Source organism: Ahaetulla prasina, chromosome 5, assembly GCF_028640845.1.
Source record: "Ahaetulla prasina isolate Xishuangbanna chromosome 5, ASM2864084v1, whole genome shotgun sequence".
Classification (NCBI taxonomy): Eukaryota; Metazoa; Chordata; class Lepidosauria; order Squamata; family Colubridae; genus Ahaetulla; species Ahaetulla prasina.
The window spans coordinates 60,985,733-61,012,713 of NC_080543.1; the positions used below are offsets into that span (position 1 = coordinate 60,985,733).

The 26,981-nt window shown below is 38.5% G+C and overlaps 2 protein-coding genes across 4 annotated transcripts in view; one reads left to right on the top strand and one right to left on the bottom strand.

Moving 5' to 3' along the window:
- LOC131199363 (uncharacterized) overlaps positions 1 to 26,981 on the bottom strand; it is a 170,337-nt gene that overhangs the window by 75,360 nt on the left and 67,996 nt on the right. The window lies entirely within an intron of this gene.
- Positions 1 to 26,981, top strand: part of PDE9A (phosphodiesterase 9A) — a 91,706-nt gene that overhangs the window by 21,135 nt on the left and 43,590 nt on the right. The window contains exons 2-5 of one of the 3 annotated variants that reach the window (XM_058185076.1): positions 1,936 to 2,006; positions 11,285 to 11,362; positions 12,165 to 12,208; positions 26,787 to 26,841. In XM_058185076.1, coding sequence (XP_058041059.1) covers positions 1,936 to 2,006; positions 11,285 to 11,362; positions 12,165 to 12,208; positions 26,787 to 26,841 — 248 coding nt within the window. Of the gene's footprint in view, positions 1 to 1,935; positions 2,007 to 11,284; positions 11,367 to 12,164; positions 12,209 to 15,126; positions 15,312 to 26,786; positions 26,842 to 26,981 lie in introns of those variants that run through there. The other 2 variants (XM_058185074.1, XM_058185075.1) reach the window with 2 other exon arrangements.

Genomic DNA, 26,981 nt, shown 5'->3' on the forward strand with positions numbered 1-26,981 from the left:
TTTGCGCAGCCTGGTTTTGTTAGTGATGACCAACAAACCTTTATGAAACTGAATTGCACATCAAGATATGTATGCCAATAAAGTAATATGTTTTAATAGGTTTCTTAGTTTTGTTTAGTCTCCATTGCCTATTGCTTAAAAAAGAGGAACCTATTTTATTATCTCTCTCACTTTGGTCCTTAACTAACCATGCTAACTATGACTTCCATTTGTTCCAATTATATTGACATATCTCACTTACTTTGCTTTCATTCTGTTCAATGATAATTGATTTCAAGGCTCAGTGGCCCAGCCTATTTCAGAAGTTCATTCTAAGCTCATTAGACCGTACTGATTGCATTCTCAAACATTAGCAGATGGTATTTTGCCAGACTAAGACTTTTTTTTTCCCTGAGAGTTTCTTGCCAGTTTTTTTTTTTCCTGCCGAGGACTTCAGTAAGATCTGGATCTGATTTATTCAAACAACAATAACACTTTTGTTTTGTTTTACAACTGCAGCTCCACAGGAGCAACAGAAACTGTAGCTGTAATTACAAGAATATCAACTATTTTACCTCAATTAGTTTGTACAGGAAAAAAAATATGATGGAAAGAATATAGCCTCAGAACTTTGGCTATCCCAAAAAAATGGCAATAAATGGATAAAAAATAAAGTCATGTCCAAAATGTTGTTGCTACATGAAAATGTTCTAGAAAAGAATGTGAAATAAAGATATCTGTATCACAGTTACATGATTTTAGCCCTAGGGGGCACTATATTGAAACGTATCTGTAACTTTCTATTCTTATTCAACTTTCCCAGTGAATGTTATTTGATAAGAGTGAACCTGCTGGAAATAGAACGTGGAACTTGGTAGTATCCTACGATTCTAAATCACTTCTCCTACCCCCTTTGTTACACACATAACTTTTTTAAACCTTTCTTAGATCCTATCATTTTGACTGCTTCTATGGTCCTTGCTCATTTGTTATATCCAGTTTATAAATACGTGCATATAGAATGTCAAGATGCCAATTACAGAGTTGAGGATTTGTCATATGATTAATCAACCAGCTTTATTTATCCTTGCTAATTTGTTACATCCAGTCAGAGTGTGTGTGTGTGTGTACACACACGTACATACACACACACACACACACACACATATGCATATATACATACAGACACACACAGAGAGAATAAACACATACAAATTATGTTACTCAGAACTTTCATATGAATAATGAATTAGCTTTATGGTTTGGCTAAATTCAGAAGTTGCATTAAATAATTATTTCTTTTAATTGTATACACTGCAGTTAAGAATTAGTATGACGTGTGAATCCAGCAGCTTTAAATGACCTAACTCAGTATCTTCCCTTGGGATTTCCCTCTCAAGGATGTATCTTTGAATCCTGATAAAAAAAATTCCCATGATTTATTAATTATTATACTTTTAATCAACCAAATAATCCACATTTCCTCAGATGATTATAATATTAAAAAGAATAAAACAGAAAAATAATTGCAAACCAATATTTTATTTAAAAGCAATTGTCCATTTCTGAACTTTTTTGCAACTGATTCTTGAAGAAATATTGTGGTGAGATGGATGGCAAACAAATTTAATAAATAAATAAAATATTTTGCTTAGAAGTTTAGTAGTACCAGCCATATTTTTTAATGTGCCTTTTACATCAAATAAAGTTCTGGAAATGATATCTATTGTATACTTCTACACTGGAATACATTGTATTTGATGACCATTCATCACAATGAAGATTTTTGGCTAGAAGTGTGTTTCTAAATAGAAAACACAATAAAGGCTTCAGAAAAATAAATGGAAAGGAACCAGATCACGCTTGGTTTGAAGCAAAATCAGACAATAGGCTAAAATTGCCATTACAAGCTCTTTCTTCTGGTTATGTCTTCACTAATTCTCTTTTTTTTGGCAGGTGACCTTCAGCAAGTATTGCAACTCTACAGATCTTATGGAGCTATTCTGCATTGCTACAGGATTACCAAGGTAAAAATACTTTCTGAGGACTCTTTACGTGAACAACTGAAATTATATTTCTTCTATCCATGATTATAAAGAACATAGAATAAATATTGTCTATCGTTATGAAATATGGAAAATATAATGTAAGCATATTTATGTATTTTAAACAATGCAAATATCGCTTTTTCATTCTTTGTTAAAAATTTGATCTATAAACAATAACCCATATATACTGTGAAAATTACTTAAAGAAAATGAGAGGCCACCAGATTTCATCACCAATGTTGCTTTAAAAAATCCAGAATTCTAGGTTTCTATGCTATTGAACTAAAATCTATTTATTTATTATTTTTATTTTTTATTTTGTCATACAGTATATATAAGCATAAGCATGAAATAACTATACAATATATAAGCATATATATAAGTATGAGTATGTAATAACTATATTAATTGGATATAACAAAAGGAAACAATAGGACAGGAATGGCAGTACGCTTGTGCTCTTATGCACGCCCCTTACAGACCTCTTAGAAATGGGTTAGGTGAGGTCAATAGTAGACAGTTTTTGGTTGAAGTTTTTGGGGTTTTGGGAAGAGACCACAGAGTCAGGTAGTTTATTCCAGGGATTAACAACTCTGCTACTGAAGTCATATTTTCTGCAATCAAGATTGGAGCGGTTAACACTAAGCTTAAATCTGTTGTATGCTCATGTATTGTTGCAATTGAAGCTGAAGTAGTCTTCGACAGGAAGGACATTGTAATAGATGATTCTCTGAGTTAAACTCAGGTCATGTCAAAGGCGGTGTAGTTCCAAATTTTCTAAACCCAGGATTTCAAGTCTGGTGGCATAAGGTATTTTGTTGTATTCAGAGGAGTGGAGAACTCTTCTTGTAAAATATTTCTGGACACGTTCAATTGTATTGATGTCAGAAATGTGGTATGGGTTCCAAACAGTCAAGCTATATTCAAGAATTTGTCTAGCAAATGTTTTATATGCTCTGGTTAGTAGTGTAATGTTTTTGGAGAAGAAGCTATGCAAGATTAGGTTTACAACTCTTAGAGCCTTTTTTGCAATGTAGTTGCAGTGGGCTTTGGCACTTAGATCATTTGATATGAAAACTCCAAGGTCTTTAACAGGGTGGGGGTCATCTGTAAGAAATTGTCCATCAAGCTTGTACTTAGTGTTTAGGTTCTTTTTTCCAATATGTAAGATTGAGCATTTGCTGGTTGAGATTTGGAGTTGCCAAGTTTTAGACCATTCTGTAATGTATCTTTAAAAGTTTTGGCGGGAAAATAGCACGTTGCTGATTGGTTGAAGCCCCCGGTTAAACTGTATATAAGGAGAGGTTTTTCCCAGCACTGGCTGCTGGGTTCACCATATAGTAAAGAGCTGTTGTCACTATCCTGGTCTCCTGCCTCGTTATTGCCCGAATCTAACACTGGCGACGAAGGTGGGATTTCGAGGCTAAGAGCGCCAGGAAAAGAGCTGAACTCACCAGGAAGACGCGAACCCAGCAAAACAAGGGTGGAAAGCAGCGATGTCCGGCTACACACCGCCAGCACCATTCGACCCAGCCAAAGAGAAATGGGGGTCATACATGGCTCGCTTCGAATGTTTCCTCGAAGCAAACGAACTACAAGGGGTTTCCGACAACAGGAAACAAGCCTATTTTCTGAGCCACTGCGGTCCAGAAGTTTTCGACACCGCAGAATCCCTGGCTGAGCCAACGCCGGTACAGTCGGTACCGTGGCAAACTCTACAAACTCTGCTGAAAGCGCATTTCGCACCGATGCCATCCAAGTATGTGCAACGGTTTGAATTCGGAGAGCGCAGACAGCAAGAAGGCGAGTCCATTAGTGCATATATGGCCGCCCTAAGAAAAGCCTCAAAACATTGTGAATATCGAGACTTAGACGAGGCATTGCTGGAGCAACTCATCCGAGGGGTCAGGGACATCCGTTTGCGGAGGCGGCTGCTGGCTAAAAGCAACCTAACGCTGGCAAACGCCCTGGACGAAGCCAGGGCTCACGAGATGTCCACCCAAGCGGCAGAGACCTTACAGAAGCAGGTCACACCAACGGCTGGTGCGAAATCAACCCCGGTCCACAGTGAAGAGGTCCAGGCCGAATCGGAGGGGGAGGACGAGGAAGGAGTCTTCCACACCGGGAGGCCGGAGAAAGACGACCGGGGCGACTGCGCGAGTTGCGGAGGGCAACACCAACGACAACAATGCAGATTTAAAGATGCAACATGTCGGCGATGCGAAAGGAAGGGGCACCTAGCACAGGTCTGTCGAGCTCCCCAACCTTCCCGCCAAAAATTCAAACCAGCCAATCAGAGCGCGGGAACGACGAAGCGGCCCGCGAGTGGTCAGTTTAAAAAAGGCGCGAAACTAAACCAAACGATCGTGAGAGTGGGTCACGCATCAACTCGCCTAGAAAAGAAAATCTTCACAAAAGCGAAGATTGAGGGGGTGCCATGCCGACTGGAGGTGGACACCGGCTCATCGATCACGATCATGTCCTGGGACAACCTCGTGAGAGCCTTACCCGCCATCGCAAAGCGCAAGCTGCAACCACAAAGACTAAAAGTGCAGGACTACCAGGGGAATCGCATCCCTGTTCGAGGGGTAACGTCCGTCCACGTCGAGTATGGACACTACAAGAAAACTCTGCCCATCACCATCGTCGATGGGACCCTGCCAAGCTTGTTGGGACTGGACTGGTTCCGAGCATTGGGCATGGGAGTGACTGGAATCTTCAGAAACGAAGTCGACCTCAAAGACACACTCACGAAGGAGTTTGGGGACGTTTTCAAAGACTGCCTGTGCAAGTACAAGGGGACCCCTATATCCTTTAATTTAGACCCCCAAGTTGCCCCTATCCGTCTAAAGGCTAGGAGGGTCCCGTCACCTAAAGCCCAGGATTGACCGGGAACTGGACAAGCTAGTAAACCAGGAATTCTAGTGCCAGTTGACCATGCTAAGTGGGAGACCCCTATAGTCACCCCAGTCAAACCGGACGGATCGGTCCGGTTGCGCTGACTACAAGGCAACGCTTAACAAAGCGTTGCAAAGAGTGCTTACCCGTTCGGTGGTACAGCACTTACTGCACTCAATGGGGCAAGGGCAAGTTTTGCCAAGCTAGACCTGGCCCAAGCCTATCAACAGCTGCCCGTAGACAGCAGCACAGCCGAAGCGCAGACAATTGTGACTCACAAAGGGGCTTTTAAGTGTACCCGATTACAGTTTGGGGTTAGCGTGGCTCCAGGGTTATTTCAGAACCTGATGGAGCGGCTATTGCAGGGCTTGCCAGGGGTGGTACCATACTTTGACGATGTACTGGTATCCGCTGAAAACCTAGAGGAATTAGGGGCAAGGCTGCGAAAAGTTTTGGGCATTTTCCGATCTGCCGGTCTCACGGTTAAACTAAACAAATGCCAGATCGGGGTTGAGTCTGTGGAATTCCTGGGCTACCGGATAGACAGGGAAGGGATTCACCCCACTGAAAGCAAGGTACGGGCCATCAGGAAGGCCCCGGTGCCCAAGAACAAAACGGAGTTGCAGGCATTCTTGGGTCTGGTCAACTTCTATGCAGTATTCTTAAGGAATAAGGCAACAGTAGCTGAGCCGCTGCATAAATTATTAGCTAAGACGGCTGCATGGTCTTGGGGAAAGGCGGAAGCTAGGGCATTCGAAGGGGTAAAAAATCTCCTAACGAGTGATAGCCTCCTTATCCAGTACAATGGCACACTACCTCTAGTGTTAAGCTGCGATGCATCTCCCTACGGGGTGGGGGCTGTGCTCAGCCACAGGTTACCTAATGGCACAGAAGCCCCCATTGCATACTACTCCCGAACCATGTCACCAACTGAAAGGAATTATAGCCAGCTTGATAAGGAAGCCTTGGCTATAGTCGCAGGGGTAAAGAAATTCCATGAGTATGTATTTGGTCGTGATTTTGAAATCATCACGGACCATAGACCTTTGCTAGGTCTGCTGGCAGGCGACCGCCCAACGCCCGTGGCACTTTCGCCAAGACTGACCCGATGGACTATCTTCCTGGCAGCCTATTCTTACAAATTGCTACACCGGCCAGGAAAGGAATTAGGGCATGCAGACGCACTGAGCAGATGCCCGTTACCAGAGACTATTGAAGACCCCACTCCGGGGATACCAGTTCTGCTAATTGACTCTTTGGACTCTGGCCCAGTCACATCCAAAGAGGTGGCTCGGGCTTCGTATAAGGACATTACAATACGAACTGTACTTGGTTGGGTACAAAGAGGGTGGCCCGCTGCGCCGGGCGAACGTTTTAAAGAGTTTGTAAAGAAACGAGGGGAACTTTCGGCTCAAGGGGGGTGCCTGCTATGGGGGGATCGAGTGGTGATCCCAGAGAAATTGAGGAAAAGGGTGCTAGATCTCCTTCACGAAGGTCACCCAGGGATCGTGAGGATGAAGGGTCTAGCGAGAAGCTATGTGTGGTGGCCCTTAATGGACTCGGAAATTGCTGAAAGGGTAGGGAAATGCCAGGCCTGCCAGGAGTCTAGACCACTACCCCCAACGGCCCCGGTTCGAGAATGGGAGAGACCCCAAGGGCCCTGGTCTAGGATCCACATCGATTTTGCCGGCCCCTTCCATGGCCAAACCTTTCTGGTGGTAGTCGATGCCTACTCCAAATGGCTGGAAATCATTCTCATGAGATCCATGACAGCCGAGGCAGTGATCTCAGTCCTACGGCACCTATTTGTAACCCATGGGTTGCCTGACATGTTAGTATCCGATAACGGCCCGCAATTCACGGCAACCCAGTTTGAGGGGTACTTGGCAGAAGAGGGCATCCGGCATGTCCTCTCGGCGCCGTTCCACCCTGCGACGAATGGCCTTGCAGAGCGTTCCGTCCGGAGTGCAAAAGAGGCATTGTCCAGAATCAAGCCAGGCGACTGGCAAACAAAAATCGATACCTTCCTGGCCGTCCAACACAGAACCCCCTGTGTCACAACGGGCAGAAGCCCAGCAGAGTTATTAATGGGTCGGAAACTCAGGTGCCCACTAGACCGTTTAAACCCAAACTACACACCAGACGGGTACAAGGGGGGACTCGAAAAAACAAGAGGAATGGCAATAGGCGACCGAGTGTGGGCACACAACTATAGCGAAGGCCCGACCTGGTTAGCAGGAAAAATCCTAGAAATAACAGGTCCCAAGTCATATTTAGTGGAGATAAAGGATGGCCGGGTATGGAAGCGCCACATAGACCAAATAAGAAAATGCATAACCGAACAACCCAAATTAGACGAAACAGGCCCTGACTATACAATGTTTGAATCCGCAGCTGACTCAAACCCGGGGCAAACGCGGGACTTATCTGAATTCCAGGAGGTCCAGCGACGCCAACAGGTCCCGTCAGAAAACAGCAGGGACGACTCTGCAAATAATCCAGGGCCGGATGGCCTAGAGGAGGAGCTGAGAGGAACAGACAGTCCCTCCGGTCAGCTCGACTCACTCCCAGAGAATGAATTGCGCAGGTCCGAAAGAGTCAGGAGACGCCCAGTCTACTTGCGTGATTACGTTGAAAAATAATATGTAAATTTTTATGTAAATAGTGGTAAAGTGTTTTCTGGGAGGGAAGGAGTGTAATGTATCTTTAAAAGTTTTGGCGGGAAAATAGCACGTTGCTGATTGGTTGAAGCCCCCGGTTAAACTGTATATAAGGAGAGGTTTTTCCCAGCACTGGCTGCTGGGTTCACCATATAGTAAAGAGCTGTTGTCACTATCCTGGTCTCCTGCCTCGTTATTGTCCGAATCTAACACATTCAGATACAAAGTCAAGGTCTTTTTGAAGAGTAGTTGTATTGTTGGTGGTGTTAAATAGTTTGATATCGTCAGCAAAGAGAACACAATTACTTGTGATATGGTGACAGAGATCATTAATGTATAATATGAAGAGTGTTGGTCCAAGAATGCTGCCTTAGGGAACGCCACTTTTGACAGGGACAGGATTTGATAGAGCATTGCCAATTTTGACCACTTGTCTGTTTGATAGGAAAGCTGTTATCCAATTGTGGAGGGGTCCTGAAATGCCGTAGGATTTTAGTTTTAGGAGAAGTTTATCATGTACTACTGAGTCAAAAGCTTTGCAGAAGTCTATGTAGATTGCATCTATTGCTTTGCCCTGATCAAGATTTGTAGTCCATATGTTTTTGCAGTGGAGAAGTTGTAAGTTACATGATAATTTTTTTCTGAAACCAAATTGTTTATTAGAGAGTAGGTTGTTTGTTTCTAGGTGGAGGGTAATGGATTGGTTGATGATAGATTCTATTACAACTCTGTAAAGTAAATCAACATTTTTCATCTTCCTTTTTTACATATGGGACTAAGTTTGAAAGAAATGAGAACTGGATATTTATGAATTCATATTAGAGTCTTTTTAGCTTCTGTGGTACATTAGCTCTAATAAACAGGGAACCTCAGGCCAAAACTCCTCCCAGAATTGGCAAGCAGATTCAAAGAGAAGCAGTTATCTTAGCTCCAGGCTGTTTAGTGCTTTAAACATAACCAGCATTTGTAACATGAATGTTCTGCACTATATCGTGTACTGACAGAATGGGTTCTTTTTAAAAGCGGGTAGAAAACTAAACTGCCATTTCATCTCGTAGAATGAAAACTGAGTATATTATAATATTTCTCCTATAGTGATATTACAACTACTCTAAGCGAAGATAGTTTATCACTTATATATCTTGTTTTACCTCTCATCATTATGTTAAAAATTGAAAGAAAGGATGTAAAACTTCTGTATTGATATTTGAATTCTGCCTTAGGCTTTATTCACATATGAAAGGCATAAACAACTCATAAATATTCACTGTATTGAAAATTAATATAAAACCAAATTGGCTTGTGTAACCATCTTGCACTTTTGCATGCTGCCTATGTAGCTTCAGTCCCTGATGGTTGTTGCTCCAGCAGCTATCAGCCAGGGCATTCACCTCTGCAGAGTTTTTTTGATGGTTGATTTTGAGCTTTGGTCACCTAGCTAAAACTGAATTATAATTTAGATTAAAGATTTACTTCAGATGTTTATTTTAATCTTTCATAATTTTCATAAGTGGCATATAATATTGAAAAAGTCAACTAGCTAAAGATTGTTCTTCTAATGGTGCTCTTAAGACCTATACTATTCACATTTGCAACAGGCACCTGACTCATTTCATCTACACGTAATTGCTATCCTATTAATGCATGTACCTCATAAACCTCTGCAGTACCCTTAAGCCAATATGTTGTTTTTGGTGCTCTCTATGACTCTCTTACTTTCCCTTAATGTAGATCAAAGAATGTCAACAGTCTGGACTACTGAAGCCTTCTGTTTTATTGCCACATAGGCAGGGGTGAAATGTAAAACTTGTTACTACCAGTTCTGTGGGCATGGCTTGTGGGGGGGCGGATTAATGTGACTGGGTTGACGTAGCCAACTTTTTTCTTTTTTTACTTTTAAAAGCATTTTTTCTACAACCTCTTCAGCAGAAGAGGTTCTAGAAAAAATGCTTTGAAAAGGTTCTGACAATCCCAGCTGAGCCGTGTGGTTGGTCATCAGAGGCTTTTTTTTTACTTTTAAAAGCATTTTTTCGGCCGAAGGAAAAATGCTTTACAAAGGAAAAAAAAAGCCTCTGATGATCGGGGGAAGGGGGGGCAGGGATTTTTGGTACCAGTTCTCCGAACCATCTGCTGCCATTGCTACCGGATCGGGCTATCTGGTCCAAATAGGGAGCATTTCACCCCTGGACATAGGTTTAATTTAACAATCTAAACTATTAATACATGGCTGATAAATGCACCTTTCTCAACACACACATACCAAAAAAATTAACTTGCTTAATTTTTAGGTCAGAAATAAAGCTTTAAACCTGCCCTGAAAAATAGTATTTCTGGCATACATACATTTGCAGAGAAATTACCAAAAATGTTTCCAGATGCTCCTCTGTAGAGCTCTTGCAAAAATAGCCATTTTGATTCCAGGTAGACCAGGTAAATGAGAGTAGTATAGGGAACAGTATTTTTTATGTTTTTTTTCTAATCCATTCAATCTCTGAGCATTGTGTTACTAGAAACAATAAAATAATAACAATATAATCAATTCATTTAAAATAATGTAGGGAAATTATAATAAAAACACACAAAAGCCATTATCTCAATATAATATAGGGCCTTAAAACTAACTGAAAATATCTGGGAAAGACAGGCTTTTCTTCTAACTGGGAAAAATGCTTGATTTTTATGCTTCTTTTGCTGGTATTACATGTCAACTAAAAAGCAGGGCTTTTATTCCTGTAAATAATAAAGGCATGTAACCATCTTACAACATTTCAGATTTTAAAATATCATCATAAAATGTAATGAAAAATTATGCATTTCTTTAGATCTTAGAGTAATATAAAAACCTTTCATATTTTACCATCTGGACTGCTTTCAAAAGAAGGTAAACAGATTCATGCAGAGGTATATCAACCATATCAATTGCTTCAGAACATTAGCAGAATTGCACTCATTTCCTTCTTGAGAGAGCAGTAAGAATATAGATCTGTTTCATAATGTTATAATTGAACTATCTGAATATAAAGAAGTGAATTGTCTGACTATTACTCACAGCTAAGAGATGAAAAAGTGAGTGCATAGTTGTATAATATTTTAACTGAATCATCATTTTCATTTGTATGAATAGCAGGGTACCAATTATCAGTGAGATAATGCATGCAATGAATATGTGATGCAATACCAGGAATATTTCTGAAGTCATGTCAGGTGCAGAAAATGCAATTCAGTCTACATTTATTAGGAAAGAGCTTGTCCATTTTAGACAGATACACACCCACATTGCAGTAGCGTGTGTGTCCAAAAAAATAAGATTGCAGCTATACCACAGATGCTCCTGCAAAAATCCTAGGCCATTTCTCTATTTGTGCAGCTGAAATCTATATGCATGCATCTATATATTCACTTTCTGCTGAATGTTCAGACGATACACAAACAATAGTGGGAGTACCCAAAATTATGATTACACTTTCCATTGCGACTTAAGGTATTGTTTAAATATGCCAGCATTTCCTAACCTGGAATTCAACAATCATATTCTGCTGTTTTTGTTTTGGCACTCTTCTTCTCTTAAATAATTGTAATCCTTTGTCTCTTAAAGAAGGCATCAATCTGTCAAACTTCCCATTAAAAACATGAGATTACAATGCAAAGCCTGGGTTCTAACCTGATTAAATAAACCTAGCTTTAAACTTTATCTTCCAGGAATACAACCATTTCACTCTTCACAGCTGATGACTGCATGGTATCCATTGATCCCACTATGCCAGCCAACTCCGAAAGGCAGGTATATCTTGTTATGGTTGAAGCTAGCTTCACAGAATGGAGTTTTTCACTCACCAGTTGTCCTTTTGTATTTCTGGTTCATGGGCGACAGCAAAAATTACTATTACAACTCTAAAGACCTGTTTAAAACTAAAACTTATTTTAGTTTTAATTATTAAAACTAATACTTTATTATTAAAGTATATGGAGTTTTATCTGGGGGAGGGGGAAAACCACATGCCACAAAGAATTAGCTTATATAAAAAACAAAACTTCTGAATTTCTCTGAGGCTTATATTGAGATTACTAGAAGAAACAAACAAAACATCATTCTGAATGCGGGGAGTTTGAGACATGTATATTAATTAGTGGTCATAAAGCCTAAGGCTCTCCTATTCCCAAAGCTTCTCTTCTTTTCCCAGAATGTCTCTGTTTCTCTATAATTTCCATTCACAGCTATTTACACTGAAAGTCAGTCTTATCCTTCACACTGTAATCCTCCCAGCCTCAGGCAGACATACACTATTATGTTCCATTAAAGTTTGCAAAATTATATATGTGATTAGCATGGTCTGATCATAGTCAAGACCTCCAGACTTTATTGAAGGTGAGCAGGTAAATGTTCTTTACTTAAATAATAAGCCCCTCTAGCAATCTTTTGTTTTGCAACATATTATTTAAGTTGGCTACTAAATGTATATCCTGCCTTTTCTTCAGAAGACCAAGGGATGTGCATATCACTCCTTTTTCCTCACAATAGTGTTCATCATTTGAAGAAAAAAAAAACATGCTACAAGGTTTTTTTCTCTCCTTCTTGTAGGACTCCTTACAAAGTAATACCTGTAGCCACTGGACAGCAAACAGGTAAATTATATTTTAAACTGAAATAATTTTAGAACTTTTCTCAAGGTTGTAAACCTGTATTGAAATATTTTAATTTCACTGATACAATACTTAAGTCAGAACTGAAAATAAATTTACTGGGCATCTATGGAGATTCTTAGTCATCCAGGTTATGGTTGTCCCAAAGGTGCTTTTTCAAAAGGCAACTGAACTTTCTGGTTTTTCTTTTAAGACATTTCACTTCTTGGATGAGAAGCAAAACATCTTCAAAGAAAAACCAGAAAGTCCAGTTGCCTCTTGAAAAAGCACCTTTGGGGAAATGTCCTCGACATTTTAAGCCCACTAATTTTTATAAGATAAGCCCACTCTTAAAGTAGCATAACTGTCCCACAGAATAGAATAGAATTTAGAATAGAATTTTTTTATTGGCCAAGTGTGATTGGACACACAAGGAATTTGTCTTGGTGTATATGCTCTCAGTGTACATAAAAGAAAAGATACGTTCATCAAGGTACGACATTTACAACACAATTGATGGTCAATATATCAATATAAATCATAAGGATTGCCAGCAGCAAGTTATAGTCATACAGTCATAAGTGGAAAGAGATTGGTGATGGGAACTATGAAACGATTAATAGTAGTGCAGATTCAGTAAATAGTCTGACAGTGTTGATGGAATTATTTGTTTAGCAGAGTGATGGCCTTCGGGAAAAAACTGCTCTTGTGTCTAGTTGTTCTGGTGTGCAGTGCTCTATAGCGTCATTTTGAGGGTAGGGGTTGAAACAGTTTATGTCCAGGATGTGAGGGATCTGTAAATATTTTCACGGCCCTCTTCTTGATTCGTGCAGTGTACAGGTCCTCAATGGAAGGCAGTATTATTTTCATGTAGTTGACTTATCAGTTTGACACACTTGTTTGCCAACACTTAAATTCTATAATGCACTTACATCTTGTATGATCATGTATTAAAACAAGCTCATCATTCTGATACAACCTGAAAAAGTGCAATATACTTGCGAAGAGAATCAATAATAAGTAACTTATTGTTTTTATTCTTGTTCATCTTACAACTCCCTACAAGGTTCAGCTACTTATGACATATCTACCAGTAGAATAAATTCTCTTTATTCTCTGTAGCCTTCTGTGTCTCTCCAAAATTATTGCAGTCTATTACTGGAGTTTGATATGATATACTGGGTCTTCCCATGGGAATAAGAGAAAAAAGAGGCATCATATGAACAGAAATTAGTTGTCACACTATATTTTGAAACCAAGTATAAAATACTTGTTTGAAAATTCAGAGAAAGGAGAAATTCTCAAACAATTGCTCACAAAAACAGTCAACCAGTAACACTACTGCTACTACTACTACTACTACTATTACAATTACAATTACTATTGCTGCTACTATAATTCTTGGGAAGAGGATTTCCTTCATTATCCCTTTCCTTGGAATTTAACTAAAGGATGGGAAACCAGAAAGATGTAGGTTGCTGAAGAGATTAATACAATTTATTACATAATAAGAGATTATTACACGGAATACATAAGAATATGAATTTCTCACAACATTTGCTTCTCTTTCAAAAAGTTTGTTGGGAAAAATATTTTTATATAAAACTGAAAGTGAACTGACTAAAAAAAGGATTAAGAATTCTAACTGGAATAAAAGTGTCCATTCAATGGCAAAATACACTTGTAGATAACAGACTTACTTTCTCATTATTTGCTTTTTCTATATCTGATCAGCTCAAAAGTATGAGCTGATTCTTTCTCCTTAGGCGAATGTGTTTTTTAAAGACCCATGATACAAGGTACTTAGAGATGGATGTAAAGTTATCAAGTTACTGTCAGAAACAAAACAAAAGACAAGTGATCTCCAGGGACATGCCTAAGAATGTTGGATCAGCACAGATTTATACAGCTGCCCTAGGATGAAGTTCATATAAGATACAGTTGATAAATAAATACGACTTCAGAAGTATCCCAAGGCATTTGCTAAATATTAAGGATATGTCCTATCACTTTTATGCCAAATTTGTAATGTGCCACCAAGACTATGTTGTTTAATTATATAGTGATATAGTTCTTGGATTTTTTAAAAAAGTGTTATTCTGGCAGCAAACCCTTTTTCCTAATGCTTTGGCCTAGAAAGGCCTGAGTGTAATTACAGCTGTGCTGCTGAAAGGGGAAAAAAATCAAGAATTGTTTCATGGCTTCTTTCCTGATTGTTGCTGTAAAGTTGACACTGATAGGAATCCTTTATTCATAATTAAACTTTCATTGATTGCTGAGAACTGTCTGGGAAAATCACCTTACCATACTGCCTTTTGCTGGGTAGCTAAGTCATCTAATTATGTCATTCTTCCACATGATTTTTGCTGATGGACCTTGTGGCCATTGCTTGCTTTCAGATTTAAATCACTCTTTTGTTCCCAGATATTTTGGGGACAAAAGAAGGCTTTTGGATTTTTAGATATCTAACACTGAGATATTATGCTTCCCTGGGACAATTCATTATAACAATATAGCTACCCATGGAGCACTACTTATATGACTGTCAACACTCATAGCTAAGAGAGAGCTCTTGAGAGAATAGATGAGGGTTTTTTTTCCCTAGAATTCAAGAAAAATAAGTACTTGAGTCAGTTCCAAGATTAGTTGAGATTAGTTCAGCCAGCAATTCAGGACAGATTCAAGCAAATGTTAATATTTCTCTCCAGTTCTCTAACTGGAGGGAAAGATTCAAATGTTCCAACACTTCCATGGTCCAGTTTCCTTTGAAGGGACATCATGGGATACTAATTGTGTCTTATTTATAAACATTCATGCTGACATTAGCTGAAGCTGTCTATCTAAATACCTTCTAAATGCCCTAAGCCTTCTGTGGCTCCACATTCAGTATCGCTGTTCTGAATCTGGCTCTGTCTTTCAAAATGACAAGCATTTTACATGTGGGTGGAAACTTCTGAATTATCTCACTTCCTTGGGAAGGGAGAAGAAGTGGAAGAAGATAAAGCATTTTGACTTCTAGTCCTGCTGCTACACAATACTTACCACATGTCTGCTGCTAAACACACTGTCAAAGATGAAACAATAGCTGTGGGCTAGACTTCAACAGGTCAGTGAAAATGCCTATTTATCTGATTATCTTTACCTTTTTACCTTCTGTTCAAACAGTTGCTTTGTTTGATTTGAGCTCTGGCACAGATATCTAGAAATTACTCCAAGGCCCTTATGAAATTAAAGGGCCCTAAGACTGCAAATTTCTGATTGAGAAATTGTTCAAAAAAGGGCATTTTAGTAAGAGTTGTCTTATTTATGCAAAAGATAACACTTGGCCGGATTCCCTCTCCAAACACTATAAAAGAAAAACAAAAAATCCAAACCCCGCCTAATCTTCCTCTCTAGCCGACCACCCTAAGCACAGGAAACTACCACTATAGTGCATAAATATGGAAAATGAAATAGGGTCATATATTTTTCTTTCTGATATTTATGCACAATCCTGTCCTATTGACTCATGTAAGACAGCTCAAGAATACAATGATTTTTCATGATCATAAATATTTGCATTGTGCTGTTCATTGTGACCTTTCCTGGCATTTTGGCATGACAAATTTGGGTGCACAGGGAGGAAACCACAGCAAGCCATCTAACAACATTTGTTAGATGCCTTAAGGTGTCTCCTCCCCCCCTCAAAAAAAAAAATTCCCTTAATCTTTTAAAACAAATTAAATGCAGGGAATTAAAACATGCTATAAGAGGCAGGAGTAAATTCTCATGTTTTTATATAGATCCTGCTCTGGTTGTAACAGCCTGCATTCATGAACAGCACAACAGACTTTAGTTTGTTGCATTCGCATCCACTGGTTTCCTGGCCAAATCTGAGGGTTGAGATAATGTGACTTAAGCAAAAGAGGTCAAATAAACTACTTTGTTCCCACACTGCAGGTGTTGCATCCAGAGTATGAGCCCCTGTGGAATATCATGTACTCATCCTGGGAAGGGCTCCCATTGACGTCAGGCTAGGGACCTTGTGGAGTGCACAGCACACAGATCAAGAATTCCTAAATCCAAGGCAGCCAGAAGGAAAACCTGGGTTTTACCCTGCAGCTGTTACCTATTAGTAATTTCTGCATTTTTTTTCAAGGATAGTGAAGGGTGAGGAAAAGAATCCGGTTTTCATCCCTAATCCCCAAGTTTGAAAACAACTCCCAAAACAAAAGCAACCTCTCAACTAACCCTCCCCCCCACAACAAGCACTTCACCTCCTAATGATCCTCACCTGACATGACCTCCCAATCACAAGACCCATCACAAGACCCTCACCCGACATGACCCTCACCTGATGTGACCTCCCCATCACAGAACCTACTGAAGTACCTAAGCAGAAGAACACCGACATTGACATCCCCTAAATTCTGCTGAATGTGTTACCTAGCCTGGTAACAAAACATTCGGAAACCAACCCACAAGCTCAGAGAATGAACCCTCATCCCATGCCTGAGCTATAGATATTTGCCACTATCACAAAGAAAAATACATTACTTTTGAATTACTTAAATCTCGACATTTTATGGGGAGAAAAAACCTACAACTGGGGTCCCCCAACCATGGGGAAATCATGACTGCATTTTGAGTGAGCAGAAATAGAGAAAAGGTTTTCATGGAAACCGTGTGTTGTTTGTCACCTCCTTCAGGATATAGTGCAGTGGTTCTCAACCTTTATAGTGCTGCGACCCATTTAATACAATTCCCCACGATGTGGCGACCCCAACCATAAAATTATTATTTTTTAGGCAGCGATCTCAGGGCGTCTCAGCAGCCGCAAAAGGGGGGGGAAAGCGGCAAACTGTTTTTTTGAATTTATCGCACCTGAAGCCGTATTGGCTAGCGATCTGAACTGCTTGCAATTGCCTTGAGGACGGAGGCATTAAAGCGGAGACTCCTCCCCTATTAAGTTTATCGTGCCTGAAGCCAGATTAGGCTAGCGATTGGGAGTGATTGCAGCTGGCTTGAGAGGGAGACATCAGAGCAAAGATTTCTCTCTTTTTTAATTGATTGCGCCTGAAGCCGAATTCTTCAATTCGCAAGTATACTTCCCATATTTCCGATGGTCTTAGGCGACCCCTGGCAAATTGTCATTCGACCCCCAATGGGGTCGCGACCCACAGGTTGAGAACCGCTGATATAGTGAGTGGAATAGTCCAAATAATGGCCTATACAGGTACTTTGGCGCAGCATGTTACTTTTGTACAGGGGACTGTCTAACAAGATCATTACTTGTTCTCCCTAATAATGCTTTGAACACTATCGTAGTTGGCCATAAATTCTCACTGAACCAAAAGGTCATAAAAACATCCACTTTCCCTCTTACTGGGCCACAGATGGGATGATACCGATAACAAGGAATTATACATGGAAAATTACTGTTTGCTGTCAGGGCATTGTTATTACGAAAGTTTGTAATATTTTCACATCTACTTAGATAAGAATACTTTAACCACTCTAAAGAAGATTTGTAGCCAGGCACTCTATGGGTTATCTTTGGAAAAGTCTAATGAAAATTCAGAATATAGCAGGAAGTTTTATATGGGTCAGGCAACCCATCCTTTGCAGCAGATGCAGTGACTTTCAGTATATTTTTAAGCTAAATTTTCCTACAGAGTTCACCTACACCTTTATGGAAGGAGAATTTCTCTATGCTTACACCTAGAATCTTTTTATCTAGAGAAAATTACTTTTCATGCTGATATAGTTTCAGTAAGGACAGATCCATCCATCCATCCATCCATCCATCCATCCATCCATCCATCCATCCTTCTTTCCTTCCTTCCTTCCTTCCTTCCTTCCTTCCTTCCTTCCTTTCCTTTTGTTCTTTCTTCAAAAATGAATTCACTGTTCAAATTTTTCCAGAGAAGATAATTCACATATTTGTTGGAAATTCCTAACACATCTAGAAGTCATCAACTGAGGGAGTCTGAAAGTGTTTTTCTGAACCCTTCTCCAAAATTCCTAAGGATCACAATGACTTTTCTTAAAATAACATGAGGAAATGCCTCTGCTTGGAAATTTTAAAGTACTGTGATGCATCTCACCATTCACAATTTTATTCATACAGGATATAGTACATGTTCATCTACTATCTGATCATTCTGTTATCTGTAAATATATTGGTTGATGGATTAATTATGTTCCATCAAGCTGACTCTAGAATAAAAGCATTATCTAGAAACACAACACAGTGAATATCCTCTATCCACTATCCTTGCAATATATGCTTTTCCAAATGTTCACAGTCACATAAGACCTTCTGGAGAGAAATGCAACACTCTTCCTTATTAATGAGTCCCAGACATCAGGATCTCCCATTTGTAACCATCTCAAGATTTCCCACCATTGCTTCTATACAAGTAGTTCTATACAGGTAGTCCTATATAGAACTCAACCAAAATTGAGCCCAACCCTGTTGTTAAGTGAGACATTTGTTAAGTGAGTTTTGCCCCATTTTACAATATTTCTTGCCCACAGTTATTAAGTGAATCATTGCAGTTGATAAGTTAATAACCCAGTTGTTAAGTGAATCTGGCTTCCCAATTGATTATGCTTGTCAGAAGGGCACAAAAAGTGTTTACATGATTGTGGGACACAGCAAAATATGAACCATTTGCCAAGCATCTGAATTTTGATCACATTATGGGGATGCTGCAAAGATTGTAACTATGAAAAATGGTCATAAATCACATTTTTCAGTGCCATGGTAACTTTGAATGGTCACTAAATGAGCTGTTGTAAGTCAAAGACTACCTGTATTTTGTCTTTACAATTTAGTAGCATATCACAGAGAAAAAGGAGCTTGATAAAACAGAGAAGCAGATTTTTTTCTTCCCTCCCTCCACTGCCACAACACTGATATACAGAAAATCAAGTCAAACAATGTCCAAGGGTTTGTTTGTTTTTATGTATGTGGACTGGTGTGCTTATATGCAGACACATTAATACCAAGGCTACTTATATTTGAGCTGCAAAAATCTGATCAGCCACTTATAATAATAATAATAATAACAGAGTTGGAAGGGACCTTGCAGGTCTTCTAGTCCAACCCCCTGCCCATGCAGGAAACCCTACACCATTTCAGAAAAATGGTTATCCAATATTTTCTTAAAAATTTCCAGTGTTGGAGCATTCACAACTTCTGCAGGCAAGTTGTTCCACTGGTTAATTGTTCTAACTGTCAGGAAATTTCTCCTTAATTCTAAGTTGCTTCTCTCCTTGATTAGTTTCCACCCATTGCTTCTTGTTCTACCCTCAGGTGCTTTGGAGAATAGTTTGACTCCCTCTTCTTTGTGGCAACTCCTGAGATATTGGAACACTGCTATCATGTCTCCCCTTTTCATTAAACTAGGCATACCAAGTTCCTGCAACCATTGTTCATATGTTTTAGCCTCCAGTCCCCTAATCATCTTTGTTGCTCTTCTCTGCACTCTTTCTAGAGTCTCAACATCTTTTTTACATCATGGCGACTAAAACTGAATGCAATATTCCAAGTGTGGCCTTACCAAGGCATTATAAAGTGTTATTAACACTTCACGTGATCTTCATTCTATCCCTCTGTTTATGCAGCCCAGAACTGTGTTGGCTTTTTTGGCAGCTGCTGCACATTGCTGGCTCATATCTAAATGGTTGTCCACTAGGACTCCAAGATCCCTCTCACAGTTACTACTATTGAGCAAGGTACCACATATACGGTACCTGTGCATTTTATTTTTTTGGCCTAAATGTAGAACCTTACTTTTTTCACTGTTGAATTTCATTTTGTTAGATAGTGCCCAATGTTTTAGTCTGTCAAGATCTTTCTGTATCTTGAGCCTATCTTCTGGAGTGTTGGCTATTCCTGCCAGCTTGGTGTCATCTGCAAATTTGATGAGTTCCCCATCTATACTTCTCACTAGGTGACTTGTGAGCAAGAAAAGATGGATTCCAACACCCCCCCTTTTTAAAAAAAATTTAACCTACCCCCAATAGAGAGGAACATCTAAACATATATCAAATGGGTGGAATCACCGTAGCAATTAAAATTCTGGCATTCCTGCAGATAGAAAAGCAGACTAAATCAAAGCAAAAAACAAACTGCATAGCCTACAGTTGTTTTTGGCTATTGGCTGGAAGCATGGTCAAAAAGTAGAGGCCTCTCTTCCTCCACTCAACTACTTATGACATGTTGTACAGCAAGAAAAATAACATGAAGGTAGAGGTGCAACAGGAAAAATACAAGTATGTTGACCTCAATTTTACATTCTGGATTCCAGTCATAGGGTCTTTTGATAAATCACAGCAAATTTTCCATCTTTGAGTTGGGAGAAAATGATGTCTTCCTTTATTGAAGTTGCTAACTTTTTATGGAAAAGGTCCTGTAAGTTTAATAAGAGAGATACAATGGTCAAATCGTAGTAGGCAGTGATGAGGAAATCTTCACCTACTGAACTCTTCTTGAAGGTTACATGGGAACTCCACATTGGAAAAAGAAGATAAAAACTTGGCAATACCTAGAAGTCTTCAAGCAGTTGTGGCCAAGTTTGTAGAACACCTTGAAAATTTTAGTACCGTATATACTCGAGTATAAGCCGAGTTTTTCAGCACGTTTTTTGTGCTGAAAAATGTCCCCTCGGCTTATACTCGGGTCTATACGGCTTATACTCGAGTTTTTTTTTTTTTTAAGCCCCTCGGCTTATACTCGAGTATATACGGCTTATACTCGAGTTTTTTTTTTTTCTTTTTTTCACATTTTACCGGACGGGAGCCCTGCCGGTGCAGTGAGAGGGCGGGGCGGGGGAGCCGCCAGCCTTCTCAGCTGAGGGAGGGAGGGTTTCAACCGGTAGGTGCCTCATTTCCCTCCCTCGGCTTATACTCGAGTCCCCAGTTTACCCCAGTTTTTGGGGTAAAATTGGGGACCTCGGCTTATACTCGGATCGGCTTATATTCGAGTATATACGGTAATTGAAATTGTTCCCATTTCACAGTTACTGATATAGGACCCTGGAATTGCATAAATAGTTAATGTGGACTCAGGAAAAGAGACCTTTGTCTCTTTAAGGCAAGAGGAACTGCTAGCTGTATATCTTTACTATGCTGTTGGGTTATAAAAACATACGTCCTCACTGTTTTATTACATCTATAAACATCAGTCTGCAGTTGACTGTTCCCTGGATTAGAATGTCCTAGGACTAAGGCTACATATATTTACCTAGGAGTAAGTCTCATTTAATTCAATGCATGTAGCTTGTGGGTAAATAACTTTAAGCTTTGCACGTAAATTTAGAAAATGAGAGGGACAGAAAGTACAATATCTAGGGCAGGGATTCTCCCTCCCTTTTTTTTTTTTTAAACTGGATTGTTTTTATAGGACTTTGTCATGCTCATGTAAGCATCAGCCAGTGCCAAATACTGAGAGGCAGTGAATGTGGGATACACAATTTATTCTTGATTTGGCCTTTTATATCGTCTGGTGGACGGTAAGCAGAAAGAAATCTTTTATGCTACTTTTAATTGAAAGCACTTCTTGTGCTTTCAAACTCATTTTCTGATATATACTTGGATTTCATTCTTGGTTTTCTAACAAAAATAGGGAACTGCTTTCTTTTTGAATAGATGAAAGCTATTTGCTTAGGCTAATTGTGCTGCTTATAATTTTGTTTGCTTTATTGAAATAGAGTAAATCACAAATCTCTTGCACAGGATGAATCTGTTTTGAAGCTTTGCTTTACCTTAAAACTTTCTATGATTATTCACATCCATCAGCACAGACGAATCTTTTCAAAAATAGAAAGATAATAATATACTATATTTTATATATACAGTATATATCAGAAAATGAGTATGAATGAAACGGATGCTTTAAAGCACATAATCTTGAATGTGTTTTCAAGAAGTTAACTCCTCATAGAAGCATTTAGTTATTTATTAATTTCAACAATTTCTGCATAATAATATTTCTTGCTTCATGATCGTAAGTCTAAATATTACAGTTATTTAAAATAGTAACTTTTTATGGAAAATATGTTACTAAAGATAATTTGTTATATTGGTACTGATCCATAATTTGATTAATCTAAAGGTGTTATATTTTAAGGGCTTTCAACTTGCAGAATTCTAAAACACATATATTTATGAAATACACAGATGGATAGCTATTCATTTTGTCTTTATATAAGGACCTTGTATTGAAATCCTAGCATTTAAAAGTAATGCTCACATGCATACACATGCATACACATATAATTTTGTCTTTACATTAAATCCATGCACTCTGACTGTTAACATTACAGATTGAATTGTTTTATAGCCTATGCCACATTTTCCTTAAAAAGAAAAAGAAAAAGAAAAAGAAAAAACAATCGGAATTTCAGAGCTATAGGCTAGATTAGGAAACTGGAGAGAAGATTGTTTAAAATTGCAGTGGTAAATCATGGATGTGTCTATTAAATCACTAGGAAGCGAGTTTAACTTGAGGGAGTGTTTATTCATCTGTGAACAATATGTAGAAACCACAGATTTATTTTTACTACTAAATAACTGACTTCAGCAATTTCTGTTAGTTTCCCAGATCATCTGGCAAACCACTATTGAGAGACAGTTTATTAACACCTTTGGTCTGTTACTTTTCTTGACTTCTCAAACCCTGATGAGTGAGAGAATGTACAAAAGATTCTGAAATATCACTTCAACATGCAACAATTAAATAAAGATCAGTTTGTATTATTGCAGGGCTTCAGAAATAATCTGAACTTTTGTATACCGTAGCATATCAGAAACCTGGTATGCTGCTTTTCTCCACTTTGGGAATAAACCTAGATTTTATGTAGTTCCAACTAATGCTAGATAGATAAATAGGGCCAGATTTTCTTTTTGGCAGATTTCAATAAATTTATTTTGTGTATTTATTTAGGTATTTAAAATATTTGTATAGTCACCCATCTTAAACACAACTCCAGGTAGTTCACAACAATAAAATTAAGTATAAAATCATAAATCATAAAACTATTATTTAAAAAAGCAGCAATTCAGCTGGAGGTCTCATAACTATCTCCAGATACCCTCATTCTATCTCACTATATATACATCTTTTAAAGGATTTATATATGTTAAAATGCTGTATCAGACTCTTTTAGCCATATACCAGTAACTTTTTAAGGTAATTACCATACCCAAAAGTAACTGTTTTGGAAACTTTTAACAGTGGTGGTTGCATTGGGCTTGATTGTGTTCCTTGCAAATTCTATCACATAAACATAAATAGATGAAATATTATTTTCAAGATTGTTTAAGAAATGAGAGGGCCCACACAACAACAGATATGGAAACACCCTCCATATCAGTTCCAGAGTAATATTCCAAGTAGATTCTACAAAATGTGATGTAGGAGGAAGAGTCAATACTCTTTAGAAGAAGTAACTCTTTCTACTGATGATGTACAGGAACAGAACAGACTCACTTACACGCAGTAAATCCTGCCTAGGAGAATAACTTTATTTGCTGATGTACTGTCTTTGTAACAAGAACAGAGTCGATCCCCCATCATATAATAGGCTAAATTTATTTATTTTTTTATTTATTTATTTTGTCACAACATCATACAAAAAGATTATATAGTATATACACATATAAACATATATAGGAAGAAGAAAAGAAAAACAGTAGGACAGGAACGCTAGGCACGTTTGTGCGCTTATGCACGCCCCTTATGGTCCTCTTAGGAATGGGGTGAGGTCAATAGTAGAAAGTTTTTGGTTAAAGCTTTTAGGATTATGGGAAGAGACCACAGAGTCAGGTAAAGTATTCCAAGCACTGATGATTCTGTTGCAGAAGTCATATTTTCTGCAATCTAGATTAAAGCGGTTTACATTAAGTTTAAATCTATTGGTTGCCCTTGTATTATTGCAATTAAAGCTGAAGTAGTCTTTGACAGGAAGGACATTACAATAGATGATCCTGCTGTCGGGGGGAGGAGAAATTATCAGTGTCAGATTTGGAGTGGTGGACAAGACCGAATGACCTCTAAATACAATTATATTTTCCAAACTTAAAATCAAGTGGAGGGAATGTGTACAATAAATTGCCAGCTTAAGAATGTCAGCATTCTGGCATATTGTAACATATTTTTCTCCAGAATTATTAGAGGGTCATTGTATAACCATCCAAAATAATTAATAACAGAATAACAGAATTGGAAGGGACCTTGGAGGTCTTCTACTCAGGCAGGAGACCTATATCATTCCAGACAAGTGGCTGTCCAATCTCTTCTTAAAAGCCTCCAGTGATGGAGCAGTGATGGAGCATCCACAATTTCTGAAGGAATACAGAGGAGAACTATTATCAGCTATAATTTACAAGGTAGTTATGCTTGCTTGAGGGTGTTTTGCTCCATTGAATTCAGGCAGTATATAAGGATGTAACAACTTGTTCCAAGTTCACTTTTAGTTCTATGAAAAAACAGTTAAATGACTAGTAAAAATCAGTTCTGCCATTTCTCTAATAAATAGCAGCCACGAAATAGCAGCCCATACTCTGTGAATAATATTATTTATTAAAGATGTCAAAATCCAAGTGGAATGCAACGATTTTGCTAAAGGGAACAAATGCAGGCTTACAGCAGAGAAAACAAGTGGAAAAGAGGCATTATGAAAAGTTGTTGGCTTTGAAAATAATCTGATGGTGAAAATATAGGCTTGAGAGAGCTTCTGTGGCAGGGGGAAGAAATAAGCAACAAGAGTTTTGGAATACAGTACTTTGAATAAAAATGTAAAATTGACATTGCAACAATAGTCTTGAAGTTATTTAGCATTACATAGCAGGTGGGAGCAGATATAGGTAGTCCTCAACTTACAACAGTTAATTTAGTGACCTTTCAAGTTACAACAGCACCGGGAAAAGTGACATAACTATTTTTCACACTTACGACTTTTGAAGGATCCTCCTGGTCACATGGTCAAAAGTCAGATGCTTGGCAACCGACTCATATTTATGACCATTGCAGTGTCACAGGGGTTATATGATCATTTTTTGCAACCTTCTGACAAGCAAAGTCAATGAGGAAGCCAGATTCACTTAACTGTATTACTAACTTAAGAACTTCTATGTGTCTATGGCAAGAAAGGTCGTAAAATGGGACAAAGCTCACTTAGCAAATGTTTCACTTAACAACAGAAATTTTGGGCTCAATTGTGGTCATAACTTAAGGACTACCTGTAAGGGAACTTGGTAAGCATGGTCAGGCATGATGAGAAAACCCCTAGGAAAATCTCTGAATTGTAGCTAAACTAGGAGTTGGAGATACATCCCATTTATTTATTTATTTATTTATTTATTTATTTATTTATTTATTTATTTATTTTATTAGATTTTTATACCGCCCTTCTCCCGAAGGACTCAGGGCGGTATACAGCCAAAATTAAAACCCACAATATACACAATCAAAACAGAATTTAAAACGAAGCATATTACAAGAGTGGCCGACTTTAAAAAGTTTAAAACCCTAAAAAAATAATAAATAACCCCGGTTAAAATTTAATAAAACTTTTAATCCAGTCCCGCTTGAATGAATAAATGCGTTTTCAGCTCACGGCGAAGGTTATCCCAGAAGGTAATAGCAAAATATTTCCATACTATGGAATATATATGAATGTGACTCTGTTGGGAAAATTGAGAATTAACAGAACTAGTAGTGCAATACTGTAAGGGTGACATGGTCTGCTTCTGGCAACATCGAAGGGGAAGATAAATAAAAGCTGTTTGAAAGTTAAAATAAATCAATACGGCCCTATTATATAACTACTGTGTCTCAGATGTGGGAATGTAATGAAGGCATTTCATAGTAAAATAGTATCAAAAACTAAGCAAGTGAGCCTCCTTATGCAGACATCCTACACCACTACGAGAGGCCTTTCCATGCTACTAGCTATTTTGAAGGTGTTACTCTGTAAGATCGTCCCAAATATGTTTTTTCAAGAGGCAACTGGCCTTTCTGGTTTTTCTTTGAAGATGTTTTGCTTCTCATCCATGAAGCTTCTTCAGCTCAGAAGAAGCTTCTTGGATAAGAAGCTAAAACGTCTTCAAAGAAAAACCAGAAAGGCCAGTTGCCTCTTGAAAAAACATCTTTGGGACAACCATGACCTGGATTACTGAGAATCTCCGTAGACATTACGCAGCAAAAGAACTTCAGATTCCATGGAAAAGAAGTTCCCATGTTACAGCCATGCAAAATTCCTTTGTCACTATGGAGGAAAGAGGGAGTCTGAATCTAAAATTCACGTCAGAAAGGAGTTGCCAGTCTATTCAATGGCTTCTTGCGGTGTAGTGAGTTCCTGGTTTGAACAGGACAGTACAAAATCCATTGTTATATTATAGTTTTCAGAACAAAAGGAATACTGGAGTAATATATTTTGACCCCTTTCATTTTACAAACAATTAGATGAGGATGGCAAAGCTTGTAATCTTTTCAAAAGCATTATTTGTCAGATAATATATTGTGGGATATAACTGGTTTTTTTCATGATATCAACTTATAATTTGCCATTTTATATTTTATTTTTAATAGAGAAAGAACAATTGTTTCAGAATTTGCTGGAGCAGGTGGTTGAGCAATTTTCAAGGTAACCTTTTTACTATACAATAATTTTAAAATTATGGAGCTCCCATAGAATAGAATAGAATAGAATAGAATAGAATTTTATTGGCCAAGTGTGATTGGACACACAAAGAATTTGTCTTGGTGCATATGCTCTCAGTGTAC